At 43.2% G+C, this 23,862-nt stretch overlaps 2 protein-coding genes across 8 annotated transcripts; both read left to right on the forward strand.

Annotated features, from left to right (window-relative positions):
- Positions 1-2,221: 2,221 nt before the first annotated feature.
- Positions 2,222-2,614, forward strand: LOC108033285 (C-type lectin 37Db-like). The gene has a single exon (XM_017107550.1). The coding sequence runs from the start codon at positions 2,222-2,224 to the stop codon at positions 2,612-2,614; it is 393 nt and encodes a 130-aa protein (XP_016963039.1).
- A 696-nt stretch (positions 2,615-3,310) lies between these two features.
- On the forward strand, positions 3,311-19,347 carry LOC108033765 (rho guanine nucleotide exchange factor 7). 7 transcript variants are annotated; one of them, XM_017108354.3, is made up of 9 exons: positions 3,316-3,756; positions 8,431-8,815; positions 8,873-9,073; positions 9,243-9,663; positions 9,737-9,976; positions 13,278-13,692; positions 13,873-14,118; positions 15,227-16,072; positions 17,566-19,347. In XM_017108354.3, the coding sequence occupies exons 2-9, from the start codon at positions 8,478-8,480 to the stop codon at positions 17,757-17,759; spliced, it is 2,901 nt and encodes a 966-aa protein (XP_016963843.1). In that variant the 5' UTR covers positions 3,316-3,756; positions 8,431-8,477; the 3' UTR covers positions 17,760-19,347. The 7 variants fall into 7 exon arrangements, with proteins under 7 accessions (XP_016963841.1, XP_016963843.1, XP_016963845.1 ...); XM_017108352.3 differs by lacking the exons at positions 15,227-16,072; positions 17,566-19,347 and adding an exon at positions 10,049-12,329 and having other exon boundaries at positions 3,311-3,756; positions 13,873-14,017; XM_017108356.3 differs by lacking the exon at positions 15,227-16,072 and having other exon boundaries at positions 3,319-3,756.
- The last annotated feature ends 4,515 nt before the right edge of the window (positions 19,348-23,862 follow it).

The following is a 23,862-nucleotide window of genomic DNA, read 5'->3' on the forward strand; positions in this document are numbered from 1 at the left end:
GGAACCGATTAGATAGTATAGCTCCTGGTTCGTATAAATCACTGCTGGCTAGGATCTCCCCGATTAAAATGTGTATGGCCTGTCCAACTATCTGCGCTCAAATCTCTTCCAGCTAATCGCCACCATGCAGTTCCCCGTACATTCGATTACCCGCAGCGTGTATTTCCATATAGATTATATAAGAGTAGTATGTTCCGTGCAGCCTTATCGGGCGACATGTTAACGCAATGGGCGATAAAATTTCTGAATTATTTTTAAAACATTCCTATACGAGCGATGGGAAAAGTTAGTCGAAAATATTCGGTTGCTTTTTGTTATCAGCCGGTCAAAGCGTGTCCACCAACTCGCGTGGCTCCTCCAAGTACGAGCTGTCACCTGTAGGTCATCCCACTTCCCAAGTCGTTGATAATTCGTGTTTTGAGTCCCCCAAGATGACAAATGGAGTGCACATGCACCTAATCGAAAATATGTTTATTTTTAATTTTTTGTAATTTTTTAATTCCGTGTTTTAAGTATATAGTTAGATCTTTTGATCTAGGGGAGTTAACTGAGAACCTTTCCTTTAACTAAAGAATTTTTTTAAATTCGGAAAATCTAGGTAGTTGTAATGTAAACTGTAATTATCTTTTTTAAATCAGATAATCGTTAGAAAACGTAGTAAAAAATGTAAAAAAAAAATATTTTGTGTACTACTTTTTGCACAAACAGTGAAAGCTCTTTAAGGTTTTTAGCTTAACGAAGATAGGAACCTTCAAACATTTTGGCGCAGCTTTATGTAAATGTCGACAATTATGTAGAAGAAAGCTTGATGCTGTGGAACAAACTTCAATACGTTGTTAAGTCTGGCAATAAATAAAATAAATAAATAAATTTTCCGTTTGCATTTGCTTACGGCCAAAATAGAGTCACCAAAATTTAAATTTGCAAAATATTGAATATATTTGGTTTTAACTTTTAAATGCATCGTGCGATTTCATTCATTTTTGGTATGTAGATGGATATTGATAATAAGAACACAATACCATTTAAATTTTTTCATAATATTAATTATTAAAAATGTGGGAGCTTGACTGCTTGTAGTGTTATGGTTATTTGTGGGCGTTAGAGTGGGCGTCGCATCCTGTTAAAACAAAGTAGATTAAAAAGTAGGTTTTCACATAATTTTGACATTTTCATTAAGTACTTAACGGGTTAGGAAAAGTTTTGTATCACTCAAACGCCATTCAAATTACCTTTCCGTTGACGCCAAGGAGTTCAAGAAGTAAGTTCAAATCATTTAACTATTGTTTCGTCAAAATACCTATGCCGACCAGTGTACATGTGTACTTTCTGACGAATCTAGTATACTTTTTTACTCTAAAAGAAACGTGCATTTATAATGTATTTCTTGGAACTGTTAACTCGCGGAATTTCCTTTAAAAATAATCAACATGAAAAAACATAAAAATTTGAAACAGTCTATATTTCTTTGAAATATTTAAAGACGCAGTGTGACTATAATCAAAAGTTCTTGATTTTTAAAGTTATTCAACATGTTAAATAGGTTCCCAGAAACCGCACTTAATTAATAATTTATTATTTAGTTGTCGGAAGTTTAATTCCAAAATGTTTTGAGGTTCAGTTTAAGCTTCTTATCAGTAGGGCATGGCGCTTTAAAAGGCAGCCGGCTCACATCTTTGAAATCAGTTATGTATTTTCAAAGTTTCGTCGGTTTTGGTTTTCAGCGTAGAAAAAATGTTTCATCTTGGCTCTTACTTGTGCTTCATATTTGTCTTATGGAATTCATATGGATCCCATGCCAATCCATTGACTTCTGAGGGTTTCTTGGAACTAATAGACCACATAGTTAAGCACCGAGTGCAAGCTAAAATGGAAGTCCTGCAAGGATCCTTGGAGGAATCTGTCAAGAGGAATTCTGAGTTGCAGAGCGAACTGCATGTTCTGCAAAGATCCTTGAAGGACCATTTCAGGATCATCGATACGGAGGACGTCAAGAAGAGGTTGGCACGGCTGGAGAATAAGCAGAGCGAATTACAGAACTCAACGGAAACCCAACTGAGAGTACAGAATAATCTGAAAAAAGATACAAAATCAGCAGACTTCCTCTTCGGAAACATTAAAGAAGATTCCTGAGATCGAAGAACAACTTAAGGAGCTGCAGGACCAACAGAAGGCCTAACAGGCAAAAGACCAGCAAATGGAATTCAGGTTTTATAACATTATGTCGGCCTTAGAGCGTATAGGCACACGGTACTTCTATGTCGTAAAAAACGTGAAACTGAATTCGACCATGGCCAACAGCTTCTGTCGTGATATGGGCGGATATCTGGCCGCTTTCCAGGATCAAGTCGAATTAGATGCCATCAAGGACAAACTAAAAGATGAATACTTCTGGCTGGGAATCAACGATCGGGACAACGAGGGCGAGTTCCTTTCCGTGGTCTCCGGCAAGCCGGCTAAGTATCTCAACTGGCAAAGGGCACAACTCGACGATGATGAAAACAACGAGGATTGCGTTCATATTTATGGCTCCAAAAGGGTGCCGCAAAATATGAACGATCTAAACTGTGCTGAACAACTACACTTCATTTGTCAGTTTGATAATGAAATTTGACGGTTTTTTATGATTTGAAAGGTTTTTAAAAGTTGTAACTATGTTTATTGTATTTTACAAAATGAAATACAATGGCAAACCATGATTCTTGAAGTAATAAAATTGTAAATTTAACTGTCAATATATTTGAAATCCCAAAACTATCGATGTCACAGTATTTGGCTCGCCCATCCATAGCAATATCGATAGCACGGACCTGTTGGCATCAGTGTTGGCAACTCTTTGGGTGACAATAACCAATACCAGCGGGAAAAAGCCGAACTAACTTAAACAAAAAAATCTTACGTAACCACTTACAGTACAGAAGGTTTTTATACTTATAATTCCACGTCTAGTTCTAAATATATAAAAAATGGTGTTACAAAAGTGGTATTTCAGAAAGAGGTTTCCACAGATAAATAACTTGTTTGCCATGTATATTTTCAGCAGAATTCAATTATTTGTACAAATGGGACAAAAATTATAGCTTTTCCTTTTATTTGAGAATTCCTTATGGAGAACGCTTTTAGGTTGCGGCATTGTGCAGCTTAAAAGAACATAATATTTTAAGATTAAGAAGCTAATATTACGAGAAATTTGCTGGATAACTGTGAAAATTCCCGCTAGGCACTATTTTACAATTAGAGAATTGCAGCCCGCAGATCCAGAGGAAAAGTAGCCAGATCGGCAGGACTGGCTGTCACGCGCACATCGCTAGTTTGGCTGCGGGCGCTTGCAGCCCTGGTTCCTTTTCTAGGTTTCTATTTTGGTCGTGCGCTGTGTTTTATTTATGTTTGCCATGGGAAAAGAGTGTTGCTAAAAGTGCTTAATTAGGTGCACCTGGCGGACCAGAAGGGCGCTCCAGCGGTTGACCCCCGAACCCGGAATCGGCGCTGAGGCAAACGAGTATTCGAAGCACTTGCGAGCATAGTTCAGCGGGCATCGGCCAAAAAAACCGAGAGTCGGGCAATAAATGGTGAACAGCGTGCTCCTTTCGCCATATAACTAATGTGTATGCTAACGATAAGGGTGAGACTGTCGCGAACGCAACGAGACTAGAGGAAAATCTACTATTAGTCAGCGATCTATTTCTGCCCAACGAACGCCGGGGAACAGCAGCAGACGGAGCAACAAATGTTTGTGGAAACGGAACGCAGCTGAAGGTGAGCTGAAAAACCATAATAAATAGACCCTTCAGACGGCCTGGCTGCGGGATGGAGATGAGTCAGGTTTTCCAATAACTGCTCGTCTGGCCGGAGGTTCAGTGGCATCGGAAAATTAACCCCACCGCCCTGCGATGCGTCACCCAGGCAGAGGCATCTATAGACATCCCCAGCCAGGCAGCTACAGTGCAACCTCCTTTTGTAGAACTCTCGAGCCCTATACCTAACTCAAATATCCCCATAAGAACGGGTGTTCTGAAAGTTATTTGTTCGTATTTTTACAATCTTATCTAAGTATGATCCAAAAATCCTAATTGAACTACGCACTCAAGTAGTTACATTACCATAATGCATATTCTAATAGAATATTTTTAAAAGTTCAGGGAAATGAAATTTTGCCTTTGTCTAGTTTGGAACTTATTTGATAGTATCATATTCTAAAGCCTTTTTCAATATTCCAATATATAATTCATCATTTATTTTGGAATCTTTAACTAGGATTGACTGCTTGAAACTGGCTGCTTTGCAAGAACACATGTAAACCAACGCCCAAGGAAGGTTTCTTGTACCTTTTCTTGAAGCTCTACTGCGCTTTCGAGTCATTCATTGTTCAACTTCCAGCTCCTGTGGCCAAAGTAATTTGTTGCCGGTTTTTGGGGGAATTTCCTGTGCGCCGTCTCCAAAAGGTCGCCCAGGTCGAGGAGTCCGCCTGCATAATCCATTGGGTCAATAGCAATTCCCGTTCCTCCGGAAGAGTGTTTGTTTGCTGGCATTCGTTGTGAAAAGAAAATGCACTGCCGGATGAAGAGGAGGCACGTTTCAAGCCCTGCCACATGCCACCGGGTCCCCGAACTCCCCCCATGGGATCCCCAGAACCAACAAGCATCATTACCCGAACAATTTTGAACCGCTGCCAAGAGAATTTCCCATGAAAGGCGGTGGCAAACCGAATGCAGATTCATTCTTTTCATTACTCTCAAATGAGGTCTGGGCTTCGGCTTAAAGTAAACATTAAGTTTGTAAAAACTTGGCAGAATTCAATACCTAAACTGATTTAATCCTCATATATTTCCTACCTCATATATGGGAAAAACCTTACTTCAAGGGTAAAACTAAGTCGTATCTGCACTCTCTCATTGCGCCTTATTATTGCTATTTTTGCGCTTTAATGAAAGCGTTTCAGAAATGTCTGTATGTGGGTATGTAATTTCCCAAAGCAAACCTTAGGAACAGCATTTCTTCATAGTTCCGCTCGTGACCTGGTTTTCGGTATGTTGGCAATACCAGAACTTCGGACGCGATCCCCTCGAGTTATAGGAACTCCCACTCGCTCACCTCTTTTGGGTGCCCACATACACCGACGACTTCCTCCGCCACTGGGTGTCTATAAATACGGCCGAGCAATCAAATTGTATTATGTCTATATATCTGAGGAAATGCATCTCAAGTGGTGGCGGTGCAGCCTGTAAATCTCGGTATTGACTCATTGAAGGGGCGCTATTGAGTGCAGTGTGGCCGAGGTGGTAGGGATGGCGATCCGGATCCGGCCGTGACAAGATAGAACTGCATAAATTTGGTTTGTCTTTGGCTGGCTTTGTTTGGCTTTGCCCCTGACTTTGCCAAGAAAAACAAAGGCACAGCCACTCGCTTTTCACACATCTCTCTGTTTTGTTTACGCTCTCTGTCGCCCCACGAAAATAAACAGTCGGCGATTTGAGGTTTTCCCCTCCGATGGGTGCGACGGCTTCTTCGTCAAATTGCGCATTTCCGGAAGACGTAGGACATCCATTTGATTTCTGCCTTTGGCGACAGATCGTTAATAACCAAGAGATTGCATATTTTTAGAGAGCGTGGGCCCAGTGTAGCTGTATCTGAATCCGAGTCTGGGTCTGTATCTGTGGCTGTATCTGTATCTGAGGTTGCACTGCTGCTCTGCGCGGCGCCATGTGCCAGTTTAATGAATTAATTAAAATTTGGCTCTGAGAGCTTCAATGGGATGTGCACACACATATCTGCATTTGTGCATCTCTGTATCTGCATCTATGCATCTGCACATCTGACCTCCGCTTGCCTCATTTGGAGCACCTCCACCTACGGAAATTTGATTGTTGCCGGCCGTGGACTTAAAGTGATTTCAGGGTTATGCGATGCGGAGGGGAAATGGCATAGATTTGGCTTGGCTTTTGCACTGTTAATATAAAGCATATTTTGTTTGACCCTCTGAACATAGCAGCTTTAAGAATAGGAAAATAATAAATTATTCTTGACCTATTTTCTTGAATTTAGTTCAAAATATTCTTAAAATGCCTATAAGCTTGCTATCTTCTTAAACTCGATTGTACATTTAATTATTTGTTTTTATTTAGATTGTTCCTTTTGAAATGAAATCCAAAATTCTGAAAAATGTGAAATTGAAGGTAAATATTTATAGCGTTGCTAGAAACATAATCCCATTAAAAAACACTATGAAAACATGTGTTTCGCGAGATGGAAGATGATTTATTCCCCTAAATCTTGAGAGAAATCACATTCCATAGACATGTCATATGAATCACAGGTACAGATCTTATTTAAACATAGAGGACTGAACGGAACAGGTGAAAGTTTCACAAATAATTGGTAATTCGCAAAGTGGTCTGACCAAGACCTACTTATGTGCAGAAGTTCCCTATCCATGAGCGAACCCGCAAACATGGAGGATTTCGCATCCAATAGGTATTCCGCCTTTTTTCGGCACAAATATTTTTATGGGCTTTTTCAAAACACACAACAAAAGCACGTCGAGGAATGCTGGCTGCTGCTGCTGTCGCTTATTTCTCAATGAAATAAAATTAAGATACAGCACGATCCCCCGAAGTCCCCATTTTGGAGGCGCAGATGAAAAGGCTGTCCCCGGATCCATATTTTTTGTCACATCTCTGTTGATTTTTCGTGAAAATATGCGATGTATCCGCTCGAAAGCGCTTGAATTTATATATGGTATATGTGAAAATATATTCGATTCTCTCACGATCTCGCTGAGACAGTGGGAAAATGGAAGTGACGCGGAGAGTGGAGGCACTTTCGGGTGCCGTAGAAAATTCGGCTGCCATTTGTCGCCAGTCTTTCTGTATTTTCCGCTTTTCTCGGCAGTTTCGCTGAAGCAATGAACGCGTGCGGTGCAACGTCTGAGAGCAGCAGAAACGGCGGAACACGGCAAATTTTCGTACAACAATTTATTGTTGAAAAAGTATATATCATCCGTCTATATAATAGACCGCGGCGGGTACATATACTCGAGTGGCTAAGTGGCGATAAAGCGACAATTTAAAGGCATTTTCATGCGTGTGTGCAACCAAAACGTGACCTTGCCTCAGGGAATTTTCTCGGGCTAAATTCCTGGGAAAATCATCAGATTAATCTTGACAATCTCTCGGGAGCCCCAAAGTGTTGGAAAAAACTTGTCGGAAGAGCCGCCAACTTATGGCCAGGTTCCGTCTGCCATATGGGACTTGCGGGTCGCCGATATGTATATTCTCGTCGGTTTTTTATTTTTAGTATCCCAGCAGAAAAAAGATATTGGGCAAAAAGAAAACATGTTATTCATAATTTCGGTTTACTCATTGCGGCATTGGCGAAAAATGATTAATGTATTTAAAAGTAGTGGATTGATTATATTTGACCTGCTTGCTAAAAACTTTTCATAGGCATTTAGTGCTTATAGCCATGATAGATGTCGTATGTATTAATATCGATACTGAACATAACAATTGTGACCTTCATAGTGCCTAGGTGGTTTATTGACTTTTATAAATGACTCACTGCTAATGACAAAATCCATTTACTTTCCCCCTTTTATATTATTTGGGTATGCCCATTTACAAGTTGTTGTCGCACATACAATAGACAAGTTCTGTGTTCCATGGAACATTAAGAATTTATTGTGTGTAGTAGGTATTTGCATTTTCCAATGTCGCAGTACACAAGATACTCGAAAAATAATTTTACAAATTTGCTTATTTTTCTAGATGAGTGATTTCATGAATCGAATGCACTTGGCTTCGGTCTCAAAAAACTCTACCCACTTCCGTCAACGAAAGCGTTTTACGATTAAAATAAACATTCATCGATTTGAAATGTGCTCAGATCAAATGTTGATCTCTTAAAGAAATGTTCGGGCAACACATAAAAAAACTGGCTCGAAAATTTTTTAAAGATGACATGGTCGTTGCTTATATGATTTATATGTTGGCCCGCCCGGTTTTTTTAAATTGATTTTACGGCCCTAAACGAAATTATTTCTTTTCGCAATAACTGAGTGATTTTTACCCAATTTTTTTAATGGCTTTTCGCAGCTTGTGTGACCTTGGCCATCGTGTAGAGCACGAGTTTTCCAGGCACTTGCTCTGCGTTAGAAAAGGAAAACCGGAGGGGAGTCTCCGGAAAAGTGTCAAGAAACTTGCGCACGCGTTTCTCGACAGATGTTTTGAAAATCTTTTCTTTTCCTGGGGCCAAAATTATTGCTTTAGTCCATGCCAAAATCTAGAGGAATTCCAAGCGATCGGCGATGATGTTGCTCATCGCTGCAATAATGCGTAGGTGCTTGTGTATAGAGAAATATGTTCGTATATGCTATTCCATTGAGCAAATTGACCGGTTGATATTTCAAGTTCAATACCCATTGCCTCGTTTCAGTTGAAGCAATCTAGTGCGGATCCGGAGCAGCCTTGAACAGCCCGACAATGGATCAGCCACTGGTGGTGCGGGCGGAGTACTCCTTCAGTGGCAGCAACAACGATGAGCTGTGCTTCCAGAAGGGCGATGTGATCACGGTCACCCAGCGGGAAGACGGCGGCTGGTGGGAGGGAACCCTGAACGAAAAGACTGGCTGGTTCCCCAGCAACTATGTCAACGAGTGCAAGGTGCAGCTGCCGCTGGCGGAGACCATTAGGCCGCCGGAGGAGATCCAGGAGTACCGCTCCGTGGTGCTCAAAGATCTGCTCGACTCGGAACGAGCCCATGTGGCCGAGCTGCAGGGCCTGCTGGAGAACTTCTTGGAGCCCATGCAACAGACGCAGATGTAAGTCATTAGCTGTTGCGTTCTTAATTGTTCTTAATTAATCTGTTCCATTTGCAGACTCAGCCAGGATGAGTACGCCCAGCTGATGTGCAACTTTGTGGAGATCGTGCGAACGCACGAGGATCTGCTCATCCAGATCGAAGAGTGCAACGATAGAGTTGGTAAACTATTCCTCACTAGTGCCCCCTTGATGAAGAAGGTCCACCAGGCCTACTGTGCTGCCCACCCGAAGGCCATAGTCATTTTGGACAAGTACAAGTGAGTCTTATACGAGGTTCCGGGTATAAGATGGCTAAAATTTTTAAATATTTCTCATAAAAAGAGGTCATGGTTTAAAAATGTTCTGTGTGCTCTTATTTATAGATCCGCTTTTTATTCTAGTATATATCTTCGATTGCTTTAATTAAATGTTTTTGTTATCAAACAGGGATGATCTGGAAAAGTATATGGAACGACAGGGCGCTGCCACTCCGGGTTTACTTGTGCTAACTACGGGTCTGTCGAAGCCCTTCCGCCGGCTGGACAAATACTCCGCCATGCTGCAGGAGTTGGAGCGCCATATGGAGAGTAGTCATCCGGATCGAGGCGACACTCAGAGGAGTGTGGCTGTGTACAAGGACATAGCTGCCACATGCTCGGCCACCCGTCGCCAAAAGGAGCTGGAGCTGCAGGTGCTCACAGGACCAGTGCGCGGATGGCAGGGTCAAGAGCTGAGCACCCTTGGGGACATCATTCACATGGGCAGCGTGGCAGTTGGAGCGGATCATCGCGATCGCTACTTTGTGCTTTTCCCGCAAACGTTGCTCTTCCTCAGTGTTAGTCAGCGGATGAGTGCTTTCATCTACGAGGTAGAAAACACTTGCATTTACAATTCAAAATCGGTATTTTTGATAACTTTTTTAACCATCGTTCTTATCGTAGGGAAAACTACCCCTGACTGGCATCGTAGTGAACCGTCTGGAAGACACTGATGCGATTAAAAACGCCTTTGAGATAAGTAGTCCCCTGATCGATCGCATTGTGGCCGTCTGCCAGGGACCCAACGAGGCCAACAAATGGGTGGAGCTGCTCAATGCCAACAATCCCAGCCTGCCAATGGGCATTAAGCGGCAACTAAGTAACCTGAGCAACTCCTCATCGGGGCACCTAAATGCCGCTCATGTAAGTAGTGTAATCCCATCTCATTTCCATTTATTATCGTTTCGTTTTGGCAACACTTTGAACTGTGAGCAGCTGAGTCAACATTTGGATTCACGAGGCTACTGCACGCGGTTCTCGCTTTGTGCCTACTACTCCGGGCCCCCGTGTCATGTGCGTCCACTCCGTCTGACCCTTCCGCCCAGTAATTATCCACCCACTGCTCCTTACGCCAATCTGAGTGCCCACTTTGCGAGGCTTGTGAAGGGCGGAGAATTGAGGAGTGCCATCGTGAAGATGCTGCTCTATCCCCAGGCTCGCCAAAGCATTGATCTCAAGAGGATTGCGTTGCGCAAGAAGCGCTGCCACAAGGCGGCAGCAAAGTTGAAGGATCTCAATGCCAACCAGGATTCAGGACAGTCGGAGTTGGAGCGCCAGGATGCCATCGAACTGCCCACGGACTCTGAGAGTTACGATGATGACTTCGAAGATGATTTTTTGCATTCCTGCGACTCGGATCCGTTTGAGTACGTGCAGTTTTACCAGAACAACCGCAATGATTCCATGTACAATTCCACGGGCACTTTTGTGGATCATGGCACGGGTGCCAGGCGCCATTGTTCGTCTATTAATCTCATCAAACTGGATTCTGTTGACACGGACGACGTCTTGGCACAGAACGAGTTAAAAAAGGAGTCGCTCATTATAGGATCCAGGGCTCTCAGAGCTTTGGCTCGCAAGTCCACGACTCGAAATTCCAGTGTGCACACGTCCACGGCAACTCTGGAGTTGGGAGTGGGTGGCAGCATATCCAATTGCGTGGAAGAGGAACCGGAACTAAAATCAAAGCAATCATTCTCTCTTCAACAACAAAGCTCCGATGCCAGTTCCATGTATGGTGCTAGGCTCGGCGGGGCTTTTACTGCCTGCGAAAATCTGGCCAGTATGCCCGATGATCTCAGCCGGGAGTCTAGTGTCCAAGAACCAACCACTCCACTGCCAGCTTCCCCGACAGAGCGACACAGCATGCCCACCATTTTTGTGGGCAATCGCTTTAATCAGAGCAAAAATACGGAAGTCTATGTGCCAACGTGGCGGGATCGCAAGGAGATGCAAAACCAGAGTGTGGATGTGAAGCAGGAGGAGGAGGAGGAGTTGCACTCTAGTACCATGGACCTGCCCGCTGCCTGTCGCACTGCTCCAGATAAATTGCAGGCAGAGCTGCTTTACAACTACGAAGAGGTCTTAGCCACTCCCCAAGAATTGCAGCGGGAGCTTACACCTTTTCCTGGGCACAATCTCAACTCCGTCAAGCGGGTTTCCCACAAGAGCGACAGCCCCTCAACGGGAAATTCCAAGACAGATCCAAATCTCGCTGCAAGAAGTAGTTCCACCACGGAGCTCTGCATCGATACCTCCTCGAAAAAGCCCCATTCACCGCACCAGAGAAGTAGGGATTCCATAAGACGCTGCATCAGCTATCAGTTCCTGCAAATGTCCAATAGACAGCCTCCTCCACCACCGCCTCGCAGGGATCCGGATCTCCACTTGGACACCAAATGTCGCTGTTGTGAGAGCTCCCAGTGTCCCAGTCCACGATCGAGTGATAGCGGAATGGCTGGCAGTTGCACTATTACTTCACCCGATCCTCCCAATCCGGAATCCTACTTTCCCACGGAAGCCGCTGGCCACGACATGCTTGATAATGTGGAGCCAGAGAGGTTTGATGTGTGTGGAATGTTCAGGGAGAAATTTCTTACTCCAGAGGCCACTCAGGATGTGGCCGATGCAGCAGAGGAGCAGCCTCCACTTCCTGATGAGCCCACTACGCCGACTAACCGCAAAGAAGAATCTACTTGCATAAGCTCTGCCCAAGTGCAAGTGAACACAAGGAGTATTTTCATGCCGTTCAGCTCGAGCATGGATGAGACTAACAGGAATGTCCCGTCCAATGATCTCTTATTTAGCTCGAGCTCCACGGGTCGGCTTCCACAGGCCACTTTCCGTTCGGGGATGTATGCGCACTGGTGGAAGAAAGAGCGCCTGCCGCCGGAGGTGGTGCGCGGCATAGCTCTCGCATACAACAAGAGCTTGCCCTCCAAGGACTCAAAAGACTCGGGGTCGGTGTGCTCCAGCTGCTTCTGTTCGCTGGGGGCCAGCGATTACAGCGAGGGGGCACTGTACTGCTCGGTGTGTCAGAACTGCGCGGATTTCTACAATGGCAGTGCTACCAGCACCACCAATACAACCACCACCACATCCACCTCCAGCTGCCCACTATGCAGCGAAGACGAAGGCATGATTGCCTCCCTCCACGATTCCACCTCGCTCGACTGTCCCGTTTGTACGGGCCGCGTTGCTTCCGGCGCCGAAGAAGGCAAGCAAACCGAAATGGATCGCCGGCCAGGTGACCCGAGGATACCTGTCGGTTGGCTTCCGGTATCCCTGGCCGGCGGCGTTTGTTCCGTGCACGTGTTCCGTTTAATTGTTTTGTAAATTCGTTTTGCTCTCTCATGTTCCTTATATTCAAAAACCCTAATGCTCCGACCAACAAGCAATACATTTGGCCAAATGCAGCACGTCCAAAAAGTCACCATTCGCATCCACAGAATGCTTCCTCATCAGCACATCCTTTGACTAACCCCATGCGAGTTCATTAGTTGCTCAATATTCGAAAGAAATGGACGACAGCTAAATAATACGTTCTAAATATTAAACATAATTATTTTTGATAATTTTAAAAATTTGGATATTAAATGGGGGCGTTTATAAAAATAAATAAGTTGCTTAGAAGTCCAAATGTAGTTTTGAAAAATTTCCTAATACAAATAAGGAGCTTTGGCCACTAGTGAAGTTCACATTTTAAACTTTGTACTCATTGCTAAAGATGTGATGTTCAAATTAAAATTCCTCTTAATTTAAAAAGGCAATTAATCGACTCCTCCCATGACCGCACCATCATTGATTCTATAATTTAGTTAAAATTTCATCCGTCCAAAAGCTAAACGAATTACAAAACATTTATCTAACGCTCAGCAACACACAAATTCGAAATGTGAATGAAAATTCCAAGTCAAAAACCAAACAAACGCATTCGATTCGATTTGCTTGCTGCGCTTTGCTCGCTGCAGGATTTGCCTGAAGGACTTGCCTCCGCCTGCCGTTGTACGTTTTTCTTGTTGTCATTGAACTGCTGATCCTGTTGATGGCGGTTCACCTAGATAATCTCCGATCATACAACTAACTTACGATATTTTATAACGAGAAAAGGATACATTTGTTAAAAATGTGTGTTGACCAGAGCTGTTTCTATTCCGCCTTGCAGATGTCGCCGCCGTCGAACCACAGCCTGCTCCTGCCAACCGGAGGTCGTCCGCCGGCCACGCCCAGCAGCATCCCGCCCAGCGGCAACAGCGGCGGGAGCAACAGCCACCAGGGATCGCCGGCCACCAACTCGATGTCGCATCACAAACGGAGCCAGTCGTTCAACCACCACCTCAGCTACAATCAGTACACGCCCACTCAGCCTCCACCACATCATCTGCATCCACCACAACCACCAAGTCTGCCAAGTCATCTGGGGGCAGCCGGCCCCAGATCAAGTTCAGTCCAGATACCAAGCAGCAAGATAGCAGCTCCAATCCTGGCGTCGTCCATGGACGCCAGTCCAGCAATTCAGGCAGCAGCGGCAGCAGCAGCGGCAATGGGGGTGCCAAGCGCAAGGAAAGGAAGCACAAAGGGTGAGACACCGACTTTTAAGCCATGATAGCCTTAGGCTTTAAAGCCAATGAAGTCTTCAAATTTGCAAATATTAATTTAATTTTGTCAATAATTAACTGTTTTGTATAACCATGAATTTAACTATGTACATTTTGAATTTAACTACGCTTCAATTTCTAAACTATGTGCTTTATCCCCAGCTAACTGGACCATCAGCTGCCTGCGACCCACGCCGCCGTTGCGGCCCAGTTTGTTAAACGCCACGAGCGGATCGGGAGGTGGTAGCGGTGGGAGTGGTGGCGGCAGCAGCTCCAGCAACGCCCTGGCCAGCTACTGCAGCGGGAGAAAGAACCAGCCCACCTACGAGGAGGACGCCCTGGTGCTCCGGGTGTTTGAGGCCTATTGTGCCGCCTACCAGAACAACGCCAGGAACACCATCCACTCGGGTAAGTGGCGCCGGCCATCCCAGATGTGCTTCATCTAGCTGTAAGGATATTCATGTGCTCCCGAATCGAGTTTTATTTTCATTTGCTGAAGAACATGAGCTAAAAACTGTTAGCTTATTTGCTTATTTACCCCACACTCACACAATCAGTTGTAAAATCGTCACACACAAACACAGACTCACTTAAAGTCTAGGCGCTGAAAAAACATTTATCATATTGTTGGTTCTGTTGCTCTATCTCATGGTTTTATTCATTTTTAACAAGGCATTGCACTTAACCAGGAGGAATTTTCCAAATTTAACAGAGAATATTGTATTAGGCTTAGTTGAACCCTTAACTTTAAGCTTACAAATTGTTAACCAATTACCAAATTATTTTTAAGAGAAAAGATCGATTTTTATGTTCGTACAATTGGCAATTGATTTCGTTTTAAGATCCACAAACTCGACTCTGCAATTGGTGCTAAGCAGCGCGCAAAGGAAACCAAAGTTTTTGCTTTAAACAATGTAAATTTTCTGTATTTCGATTATTATTTGTACTGACCACAATTGAATTTGAACTATTATGTTTCCTACTTTAAATAAATATTATTTTTGTTACCCCATTACCTATGTACAAATTAGTTTAATTTACTCTACCGCCGTTTGTGCCTTCTCCCATTTCCATTCCCTGACCTAGAAAATCCCATTTCGACTAATTTATAATTATAATCATCATTAAGCCAAGCATTCTGTACATATGTTGAAGTTATTGTGAGAGGTTTATCAATCACCATTTTGGCAAACTCATCCCACAGTCCTGATTCTAGTCACTCTAACTGGTGTATGTTGTGATAATGGTACTGGTACATTTTGTTTTGTCCCCTGGCCGCTTCCCCAACTTGGTGTCGTACTCATCCTTGTAGTAAAATCCCATCCGTTGATCCCATATCCTTGCTTCATCGTCTCCTTGTTGCCGTTGTGATCCTTTCGCTTTTATTTTGCGGGTTTTTGGTTCCCCTTCGTCCCTCCTGTTGTCGTTGTTGGTATTTGGTTTTTCCGTTTCTTCAAATCTCTTCATTTTCTCTCTCTCTTTATTCCAATCCGACCTGATCCAAATCGATCTGTAGCCTTGCAACCCTGGACTCCGTGTCTGCCCATCCGCGGTGGCAAGCTGAAAACGAGCAAAACCTTCTCGACCTCCAATCCACAGCTGCCTTTCATAGCCCATGTCGGCAACTCACCCTACCTCAATCAGCAGCACCTGCAGCAGCAACACTCGCAGCAGCCACACCTGCAGCAGCAGCAACATCCCCAGCAGCAGACAGGTCGTCAACACTCCGCCGGCAGCTTGAACTCCTCCTTTATTTGGCGCGAGGCGAGTCCCAATAACTTCAATCTGTACTCCAGTTCGGTATCCTCCTCGCTGAATACGACGCCTGCGCAGAAGTACTCCTTATCCGGGGCAGGAGGAGGGTCGCCCACCATCAAGGATTACCAAAGAGCCCTGTCGGAGGAGAGGGCCACCAGGAAGTCCCTGAATCGCCTCAAGAGTGGCTTTGGCTCCGGATACGACAATGTGTGTACTTCACCGCTGCTACCTCGGAAAAACAAACCGGCACCCAAGTTGGTGGCCCAGCAGACGTACCAGCGACCCCCGGGCAACGCCACCACCACCATAGTAAAGCCGAATCCGGCGGGTCACCCAGGACTCTACGATCGCCGGTTAAACCGATCCTTCGAGACCTCCACTTCGCATCGCTACGCCGGCTATGGAGCCGGCTACCTGATGAATTGTGGCGGAGCCCTGCGCACCAGTACGCTCCAGAGGAGCACGCCCCAGCTGGCCGGCGGAGAACGGTCGGACGACAGCGACGTGGAGCGGGAACTGCTGCGGACCAATGGGGCAGGTCCCCCGGCGAATTTGGAACTCAATGCCGATGGCAGCAAACGGCAGTCGGGCAGCTGGTGTTGCGGTAATTTTGTGATGAAACAGTGGCGCAAGATCAACCATGTTTGAGTCTGGGTTTGGGGCACCATCATGGCTTCATCAGTCATACGCATCGCATCGCATCCGCATATCGCATCCCGCTGCTCCAGCTCCAGATACAAATACAGATACTGATGCTTTGCTTTGAATGCGCTCCGTGTGCAAATCTTTATTGATTTTTAGTTGATTTACTGGCTGCGCAAAGCTTTCAATGCCACAAGCCTTAGATTCTAGACCAGCGATCTATATAAAGTTGTAAGCGAATGGACAAATAACTTGTATTCCTTCTGATTGTCTTAGCCCTAAGCTGCGCCTTGATGTGTCTACAGGGAAATTCACCCAGCTGACTGGTGTGCCGAAACCTCTATTCAATGCACTTCCGTCAGCTGAGCGATTTTCCTTGGAAATAGACTATAACTAGTTTGTGCTTAGCTTACATTGTCTTACATCTAACTTAGCTTATTATTAATATGTAATCTGTGAAAAGACTTGGCGAGAACGACACTAGTTTAGAAGCTATTCGATGGAAGATGCTTGCCAATGAAGTGCAACTCAGCTTTGAACTTTGATAGACTTTAGTTCAGCCGCGAGAAGGCAGCCGAAACAGAAGGGCTTTAAATTTCCGTCCACGGCTTTGGGAACTATATTTTTTTACCTGGCCAAACGAACGTGGATCAAAATTTGCCATAGGAAATACAAATGTCCTTATATGCCATAGACTAAACTGTTTACTAGATACGCTCGTAATTCTTAATGCATCTGTGTTTTCAGCGGACATCGACCTAGTGAGTTTTGTATTTAAATGTCCGCCTAGCAAGCAAATAAGTCAAAGAGTGTGCAATGTGTAATCAAAGAGTGCGCTTTAAATGTTAGCCATAGCTAGATTCAGCAACTAAATCAAAGTAACCAACTGTTGTGCATTATTGACCGAAGGAAAACCAACTTATTTTGTAAGTGTTTTGTGAAGAAACGTTGTCTAACCAAATGAACTACTTATACTCTACCATTAACCAGTTTATACGTTTGTACTGTAATTGAGTTGATATTTGTCGACGAAGGAGAGAGATAACTCAACGAATTGAACCGAAACTTTGAATAAAATCCTTTACAAGACGAATATCCCTTTGTTTCCCTGTGTGGTTCTGTGTTTTGTTGTTCGTTAATATAGAAATAATCGAAATATATCTTTAAACGTTTAGAGTACCCCATAGATTGATGTCCAGTAGTTGGAATATATCGAAATGTCCCAGTTATGGATCCCTAGTCATAGAGCCTTATATATATACACTTTTTATTCTTTCCTAGCAATAGCTTAAATTATATTTTTCGCCTAAACATATTATACCCGAACACAGTCATACTTTGTACATTGCCATTGATCCACCCTGATCCCCTCATCCGAGCTCTCACACACAACACTAACATATTCTGTTCTCTGTTCGATTTTCTTTTTCCACCAACACACACACCGAAAAGCAGGTCTTGAAAACGAAGATATGACCCCCACGTTGCGCCAACTGTGGACCGCCATCCGCCAGATGCAGCAGGACATGTCCCAGATAAAGCTTCAGATCAACGAGGAGCGAGCCCTGCGAGCCGATCTCCAGCAGCTGCTGATGCAGCACTTGGAGACGAGCAGCGTGAGCAGCGGGGCCAACACGCCCAAGTGTTGACTATGCAAGTGACCGGGTTCTGGAGCGGATTCCCCAGTCCCACTACGTCGAAACTATACCCGCCGCTGCTTTTAGCTTTAATCCTTTTTTTTTAGATACTTTTACTTTGCATCTCCCGGGGCGCAGTGGGTCAATTACCAAAAAATTATCTACAAATGGACTTTAGGAATCGTATATGGATTGTATTTACCGAAGTACTATTATATGTGAATGTATATTTGTGAATGGACAATATGCCGATTGTGTGTAAAATTATTTAACAGATACTTCTATCTTTCGTGTCTTCGTTTTTATATGAGCTCTATCAGGTGCGCTTGTAAAATCTTTGGAAATTTAAAAGCAATAATTTGTTACGCAGTTTTGGGGAATTACCCATAATAATAATTCTATCTCAAAACTTGATATAAGAATTTACAAAAACCATTTACAAAAGATTGTTGCTTTTGAGTTTCCGAAGACTTCCTCAAGACATCCGCTTGTAACCCATAAATAATTACTTCTAATGCCTACATTTAACCTTCATTGTAATAGTTTAGCATAACATGCACTCTGTATGGGCATAGATTTTACACACCTTAGTTTATAACTTATCTTATGACGTTGCCGCCATGCAACTCATAAAAGCTGCTTGTGTAAGTTATCAGAATAGGTAGTCCCAGTTTTGACCTTTGTTTGGATATAAATTTTAAATGGATAATGAAAAATTTGAAAAATGTGCCAATACCTTAGTAAGCTGCAACAACGTACGAAACATCGCTCAAAACAGTTGTATTTACGTATTATACCTAGAACATTTATTGGATAATATATACACAAAATGTAGATGAATTGGGGTTTTCATTGAGTTATTACACTCTCGAGTAGCAGCACCTGGAGATTGCAATCGGAAGGCACATAGGCAGAACAGAAACCACTCCGCATCTCAAGAATGCCTAACGATTTAACGAGTCTGAAACAATGTATAACCGCTATCGCTTGTCTGACAATTTTGCTGAATAATTCGGAGTGCCAGGGGATTTTTCTGCTCTGCTTCGTGCAACTGGAAAGAGGAAACCCATGTCGGACTGCAGGGGAGCATAATGAGATTGCAATCAGTCAGCGGGAGAGGCGGAGGCAGTGCCGGCGGCGGCGGCAGATGGCGACAAATGAGCAACAAACCACGTCAAGACCGAGCGACATTGTTGGCAAAACAATTTCAGTGTGTCAGTAAGGATTTGAGAACAATGCCGGCTGGCTTGGGCTTTGGCTTGCCGGCTAGCTGGCTGGCTGGCTGCTTGGCTGACTTGGCCGGAATGTGTCACTTCCACTTCCTGGCCGCTTCGGGGCCGTGGAACCTGGGTGCGAACTAATTTTGGACTTGCGGATGCGAAGGCTTGCGGAAGTTTTCGCTTGCAAGCTGCAGCAACAAGACCACTCCTCCCCAGCTTGTTGGCCAAAATTTATTGCAGCTGCTTAACTAAACTGTTAGATATTGTGGCACCTCGGCCCTGCGGCTCCTCGCCAGCTTTAATGACAATCATTAGTGCTCTGCTCCATGCCTGGCCTGCCTCTCATATTTTCCAGCTATTAAATTATTAATAATTAGCAATTACTGCCTGGTTAGCAATTTATCAAGGCCTACACGCAGAGAGAGAGGATGTGGCTGCTTTGATGGGGAAAATACATAATATTAAAGTCGTAAATTAATAATTGTATTGCTAATTTATTCCACTATGTTTGCAGTTAACTTAGTTCTCCTTTTGGTAAAAGAGAACCTGTTTAAGCTGACTAGGCTACAAATTATACCTTCTTACAACTTGACACAGCATAAAGTATTATTTTAATTTATTAAAAAGTATCTTTGCATATTACGTTTTTATAGATATTATAAATTCTCCCACTTTACAATTGGGTTTATTTCTCTTCTTAACTTAGTGTGAATTTTGCTAAATGTTGTAAGCCCGCCATCAATTCATCCTGTGGCTTCTCCATCCTCAGTCGACTTACAAAATAACAGGCCCGAGTGCCCCGTCAGGTAGGGAAAAATAGGACCGGCCTTGCACTAGAATTAACTCGCTTAGTGGCTGCCTCCTGAGGTCTTAATGGACCCAGAGCCGCTCCACATAATCCACCTGGTTCGCGCACAGCTAACCCATTTTCAACGCTAACCCGTGGATGTCAGCATCCCAGTTCCATCTGCTGCCAACTCTGGCCTCAAATCGAAATTGCAATGTAAAACCACAATATCTGCATTGCATATGTAGCAGTTGGGTTGTGTGGCCTGTCTCATTTGGTTAACCATGGTGGTTTGTTGTTAAAGACATATTATTACGTACAAATATATCCGCTGATATTTAATATTATTCGTGGTTTGCTTAGAGAAATTGGCAGTTTTCATTAAAGTTTGCCCTGAGCTTTTACTTTGGTTTCACTTTTTGGAGAAAAGTACTATGGGTCTCCAAAGACCTTTCAAAGAAGTTGGTAAGCTATTATTAGTTCTTTTAAATGATGTTTCCCAAATTGGAATAAGTAAATGACTTTAAGGCGGAGACAGTAAGTTGCAGCTAGATCATTTATCATGCCTAATTACCCTGGTGAAGACAATTTCGTAATATAGTATACTACTAATTATTTTCCATTATAATGTGATATTCCCTTTCCTCCGATTTTGGTAACAGTTCTTAAAATTCAAATCAGACCGCAACATGAAATAATACAGCTTTAAATTAAAAGTTAGTTGTAGATTAGGAAAGTCCGGTAAGTAAATTATAGCTTAAGAGCAGCTGACTTTTCTTTGCCCAGGTAATTAAATTACAGGTTTCGTCAACTGCACTGAAAAAAATTCAATGAAATTCAAAAAATGTATATATTATTTTAAGCTAAGAATTAAATCCCGTTGGGCATACGCTAATCTGTTTATATTAATACATATTTTTAGGACTTCAGCTAGGATGACTACAAAACTTTAAATCTTACAGCTTAAACTTCCGAGAAGTGGAGTAATCCCAACACAATTATAGTGTTTGCTTACCAGCTATTTATTTGGACATGCTTGTTCGAATGCCAGGTCGTCATTTTCCACATTGCATGTGATTTGTGGCCGGGATAGAATTTTAATATCGGAGCTGTTCATGACTCTGGTCCACAGTCGCTAGATGATGTTAGCTAAGAGCAGCCTAGAAACACTTTTCCATGGCTAAGCATACTATGCGACCCACATTGGCCGCCACAGGCACCGTCAACAACTCATCATCTCCGGTAATCGCGAGTAGCGTAGCGGAATAAGATCAGGCGAAGACAGAACAACCCATCATCGATACTCGTAGTCTCGTTTGCATCGCCATACGTATACGCAGTGGTGGCCGGCGTCGATTTGAATGGCTCAATTCGATCGGTGCCAATGCAATGTGAAGCTTCTAACCCAATTCACGGGCCGCGCTAAGTTTTTCCAACTCTGATGGCTTCCAGAGTGCCAGCATACAGTGAAAAATGTATTAAATATATTCAAATAAATAATGTTTAAAGTAATTATTGTACTGATATTATAAATTTCAGACTGTAAGAAAAGAATCAAACAGTATTTGATTATCTTTTAACTTTTAAATTCTTTCTTTAAGAACTGCCAGAGATTTCACTACATTTTTTTCTCTGTAAACGCTTCTTAACACATGTTTATAGGGCAAGACTATTAAAAAAGGTTTACCTGCCCACTGTGCTCTGACATTTGTCAGCAGCCATTTGGCTGCTTTTTGGCCCGCAGTCAAACCACCAATGTGGTGCGGTGGCTGAGCTCTAATGGCTCGTGGTCCATCTCCGGCTCCGTCTCCGTTTCCATCTCATGTGACCCTAATTACATTCAAAGCGAGCGTGCCAGCTTCGGGACACATCGGGTATGTGTATTATTGACTGGTGTTATTAATGCCCAACGAAAGCGCGTTTGACACCAACTTTCCGCACTTTCCGCGCGCCAAAATTGAACAAATGAACACTGTGTAGCAAGGTAGAGTTGAAAAGAAAGGGTCAAACATTACTCATTTTTCCACTTAACTTTCTGTGGATGAACAGACCTGTATATGCGTAGTAGTTTAGTTTATAATGTAAACTTTTTGGCATCATAAAAGCGATAGATAGATAGTTAAATTGAATTATAAATAAACTTTATAGCATTTTATACAATACAAACTAAATATTTGTGTTGATCATGCTTCAGATATGGAAAAATACTCCAAAAAATGTGTTTTCCATTACCCTAAACAAGAATTTAAAATAAATATTTCATAGAATTTTATACAATACAAACTAAATATTTGTGTTGATCATGCTTCAGATATGGAAAAATTAATAATAAGACATTTCAAAAACATTGTGTTTCTCATGAATTTAATTTTTTTAGGCAATTAAACAAATACTATAATTTGATACCTAACACCCAGGGAGCCTTCGCACCGCTAGATGAGTGATCGCGATGCAATTTGCGGCGCCTTTAATTGCACCTGTCTGCGCTCGCACGTCGAAAATTAAAAGCAAACAATGGAAACGTTGGAGGTGGCCACATCGCGGGCCTGCCTATAAGCCATATATAGTAACGGAACCCGCGAAACGGTGCGGGATGTGAAAAGCAAATTCGAAAAGTGCAACGGCAAATTGCAGTGCGCATGCGCGGCGATCGCCGCTAAGTAACCCCCCTCGGCAGCCACACACTGCATCGACAGCACTTTCATTTTCACGCTCATCCAACTCACATCGCGCTCACAATGGAGCTTATTAATCATATAATTATGTCGGCCTGTGTTGGGGCCCCTGATTAATGCTCGGCGTAGAATTAAGTTAGTAAAACGTTGGCATTGTCTGCTGTTTGTTGACGTCTCAGTTCCATTCCCCCGGCCTCCATATCGTTACTTTTTATGGAGCTTACTGGGTTTGGGGCCCTCTGGGTTCATGGCTCTCGAAAAACGTACGCAGCGTGATACGGCTTAAGATTTGATAGTGAAATGGGCATTCTTTGTGGTGCATTGGCAGTGGGAGAGCTGCTGTCGCCCTTGGGGAATGCAGAGTGAAAATTCTGGGAAAAGCGCCGCTTGGGAAAAGTTCGAATTAGTTTACTAAACAGCAGTTATAAACAGTGAGATTCCCATGTACCCAGGAGTGCCTGGTAAAATACATCACTTCCTAAATGAGGGAACACGAAATGACCTTTGCTGAGAAAGGTCAGAATTCAAATGAATTAGTTGGGAATTTGGAGTGCCGTTAACAAAGTTATAAATGGCTGAGATATTTGGCATAAGAAACATTTACTAAAATCATTTTATCAAAAAACATATTTAAATGTTTTCTAAACAGGTTCATTCACCTTATTTTAACTTGTATTTATATTTAAGAATTTTAACAAACAAGTCACAATAAAGTCATTAAGGCAATGAAGACATTTGAGGTTTTTTAGAATATAATTTAACTATAACTATAAAAATAAGAGGTTTAGTATTTAATAGTTTAAAGAGAAATTCTTAAGTGCTGTTCGCACAGATGGCTTATTTATTAGAAAATCACTTAGGTTGAAGACTTTGAGTTCCCTTGCCCATCACATTTCAGTTAATCGAAATCATTTTTCTTGGATCTGCTGAAACTCAGGCAATGTTAAGTGTGCAGCTTTCGGCGATTATCTTTGAATGGCTCTCACAGAGACCCATTAGGCTATACGTATAGCCCGCTAAGAAATCCGGCGAGCGAGGAAAGCAACAAAGCGGCCCAAATGAGTTTCATCGGGCCACAGATTTAATGGCTCGAACCCATTTAAGGCGGCTTACTACACTTTCGCCCTGCGCCCAATTCCGTTTATTTTCTTACCTTATTTTTCGCAATTATTTCAAGAAAGAGTTGGAAATTGCAAGCAAATAAAAATTAGCAAGACCTGGCCAAATAAATAAATCAGGGAGAGAAGTACGAAGTGGAAGCTCAAGTGGGCAGAGCAGTTGTGTGGGAATCTGGAGCAGATTCATTGGGAAAATGGCTTAATGCGGAGCGGAGTGTAGGGTTCAGGGAACACAGCCACGAAATGGCACACAGACTCCCACAATTTGCACAACTCTCTAGTCCCGAGGCCCACGTTCCAGAGCAACTCCAAGGC

This window comes from Drosophila biarmipes, chromosome 2L (genome assembly GCF_025231255.1).
Source record: "Drosophila biarmipes strain raj3 chromosome 2L, RU_DBia_V1.1, whole genome shotgun sequence".
NCBI classification, from domain to species: domain Eukaryota; kingdom Metazoa; phylum Arthropoda; class Insecta; order Diptera; family Drosophilidae; genus Drosophila; species Drosophila biarmipes.

Bases quoted from the DNA above. Each gene is read 5' to 3' on its own strand.
- LOC108033765 (XM_017108352.3), top strand. From the start codon at position 8,478: ATGGATCAGCCACTGGTGGTGCGGGCGGAGTACTCCTTCAGTGGCAGC. The intron at 9,977-10,048 runs GTAAGTAGTGTA...AACTGTGAGCAG, and splicing joins GGCACCTAAATGCCGCTCAT to CTGAGTCAACATTTGGATTC. The intron at 12,330-13,277 runs GCAAGCAAACCG...TCCGCCTTGCAG, and splicing joins TGCTTCCGGCGCCGAAGAAG to ATGTCGCCGCCGTCGAACCA.
- LOC108033285 (XM_017107550.1), top strand. From the start codon at position 2,222: ATGTCGGCCTTAGAGCGTATAGGCACACGGTACTTCTATGTCGTAAAA.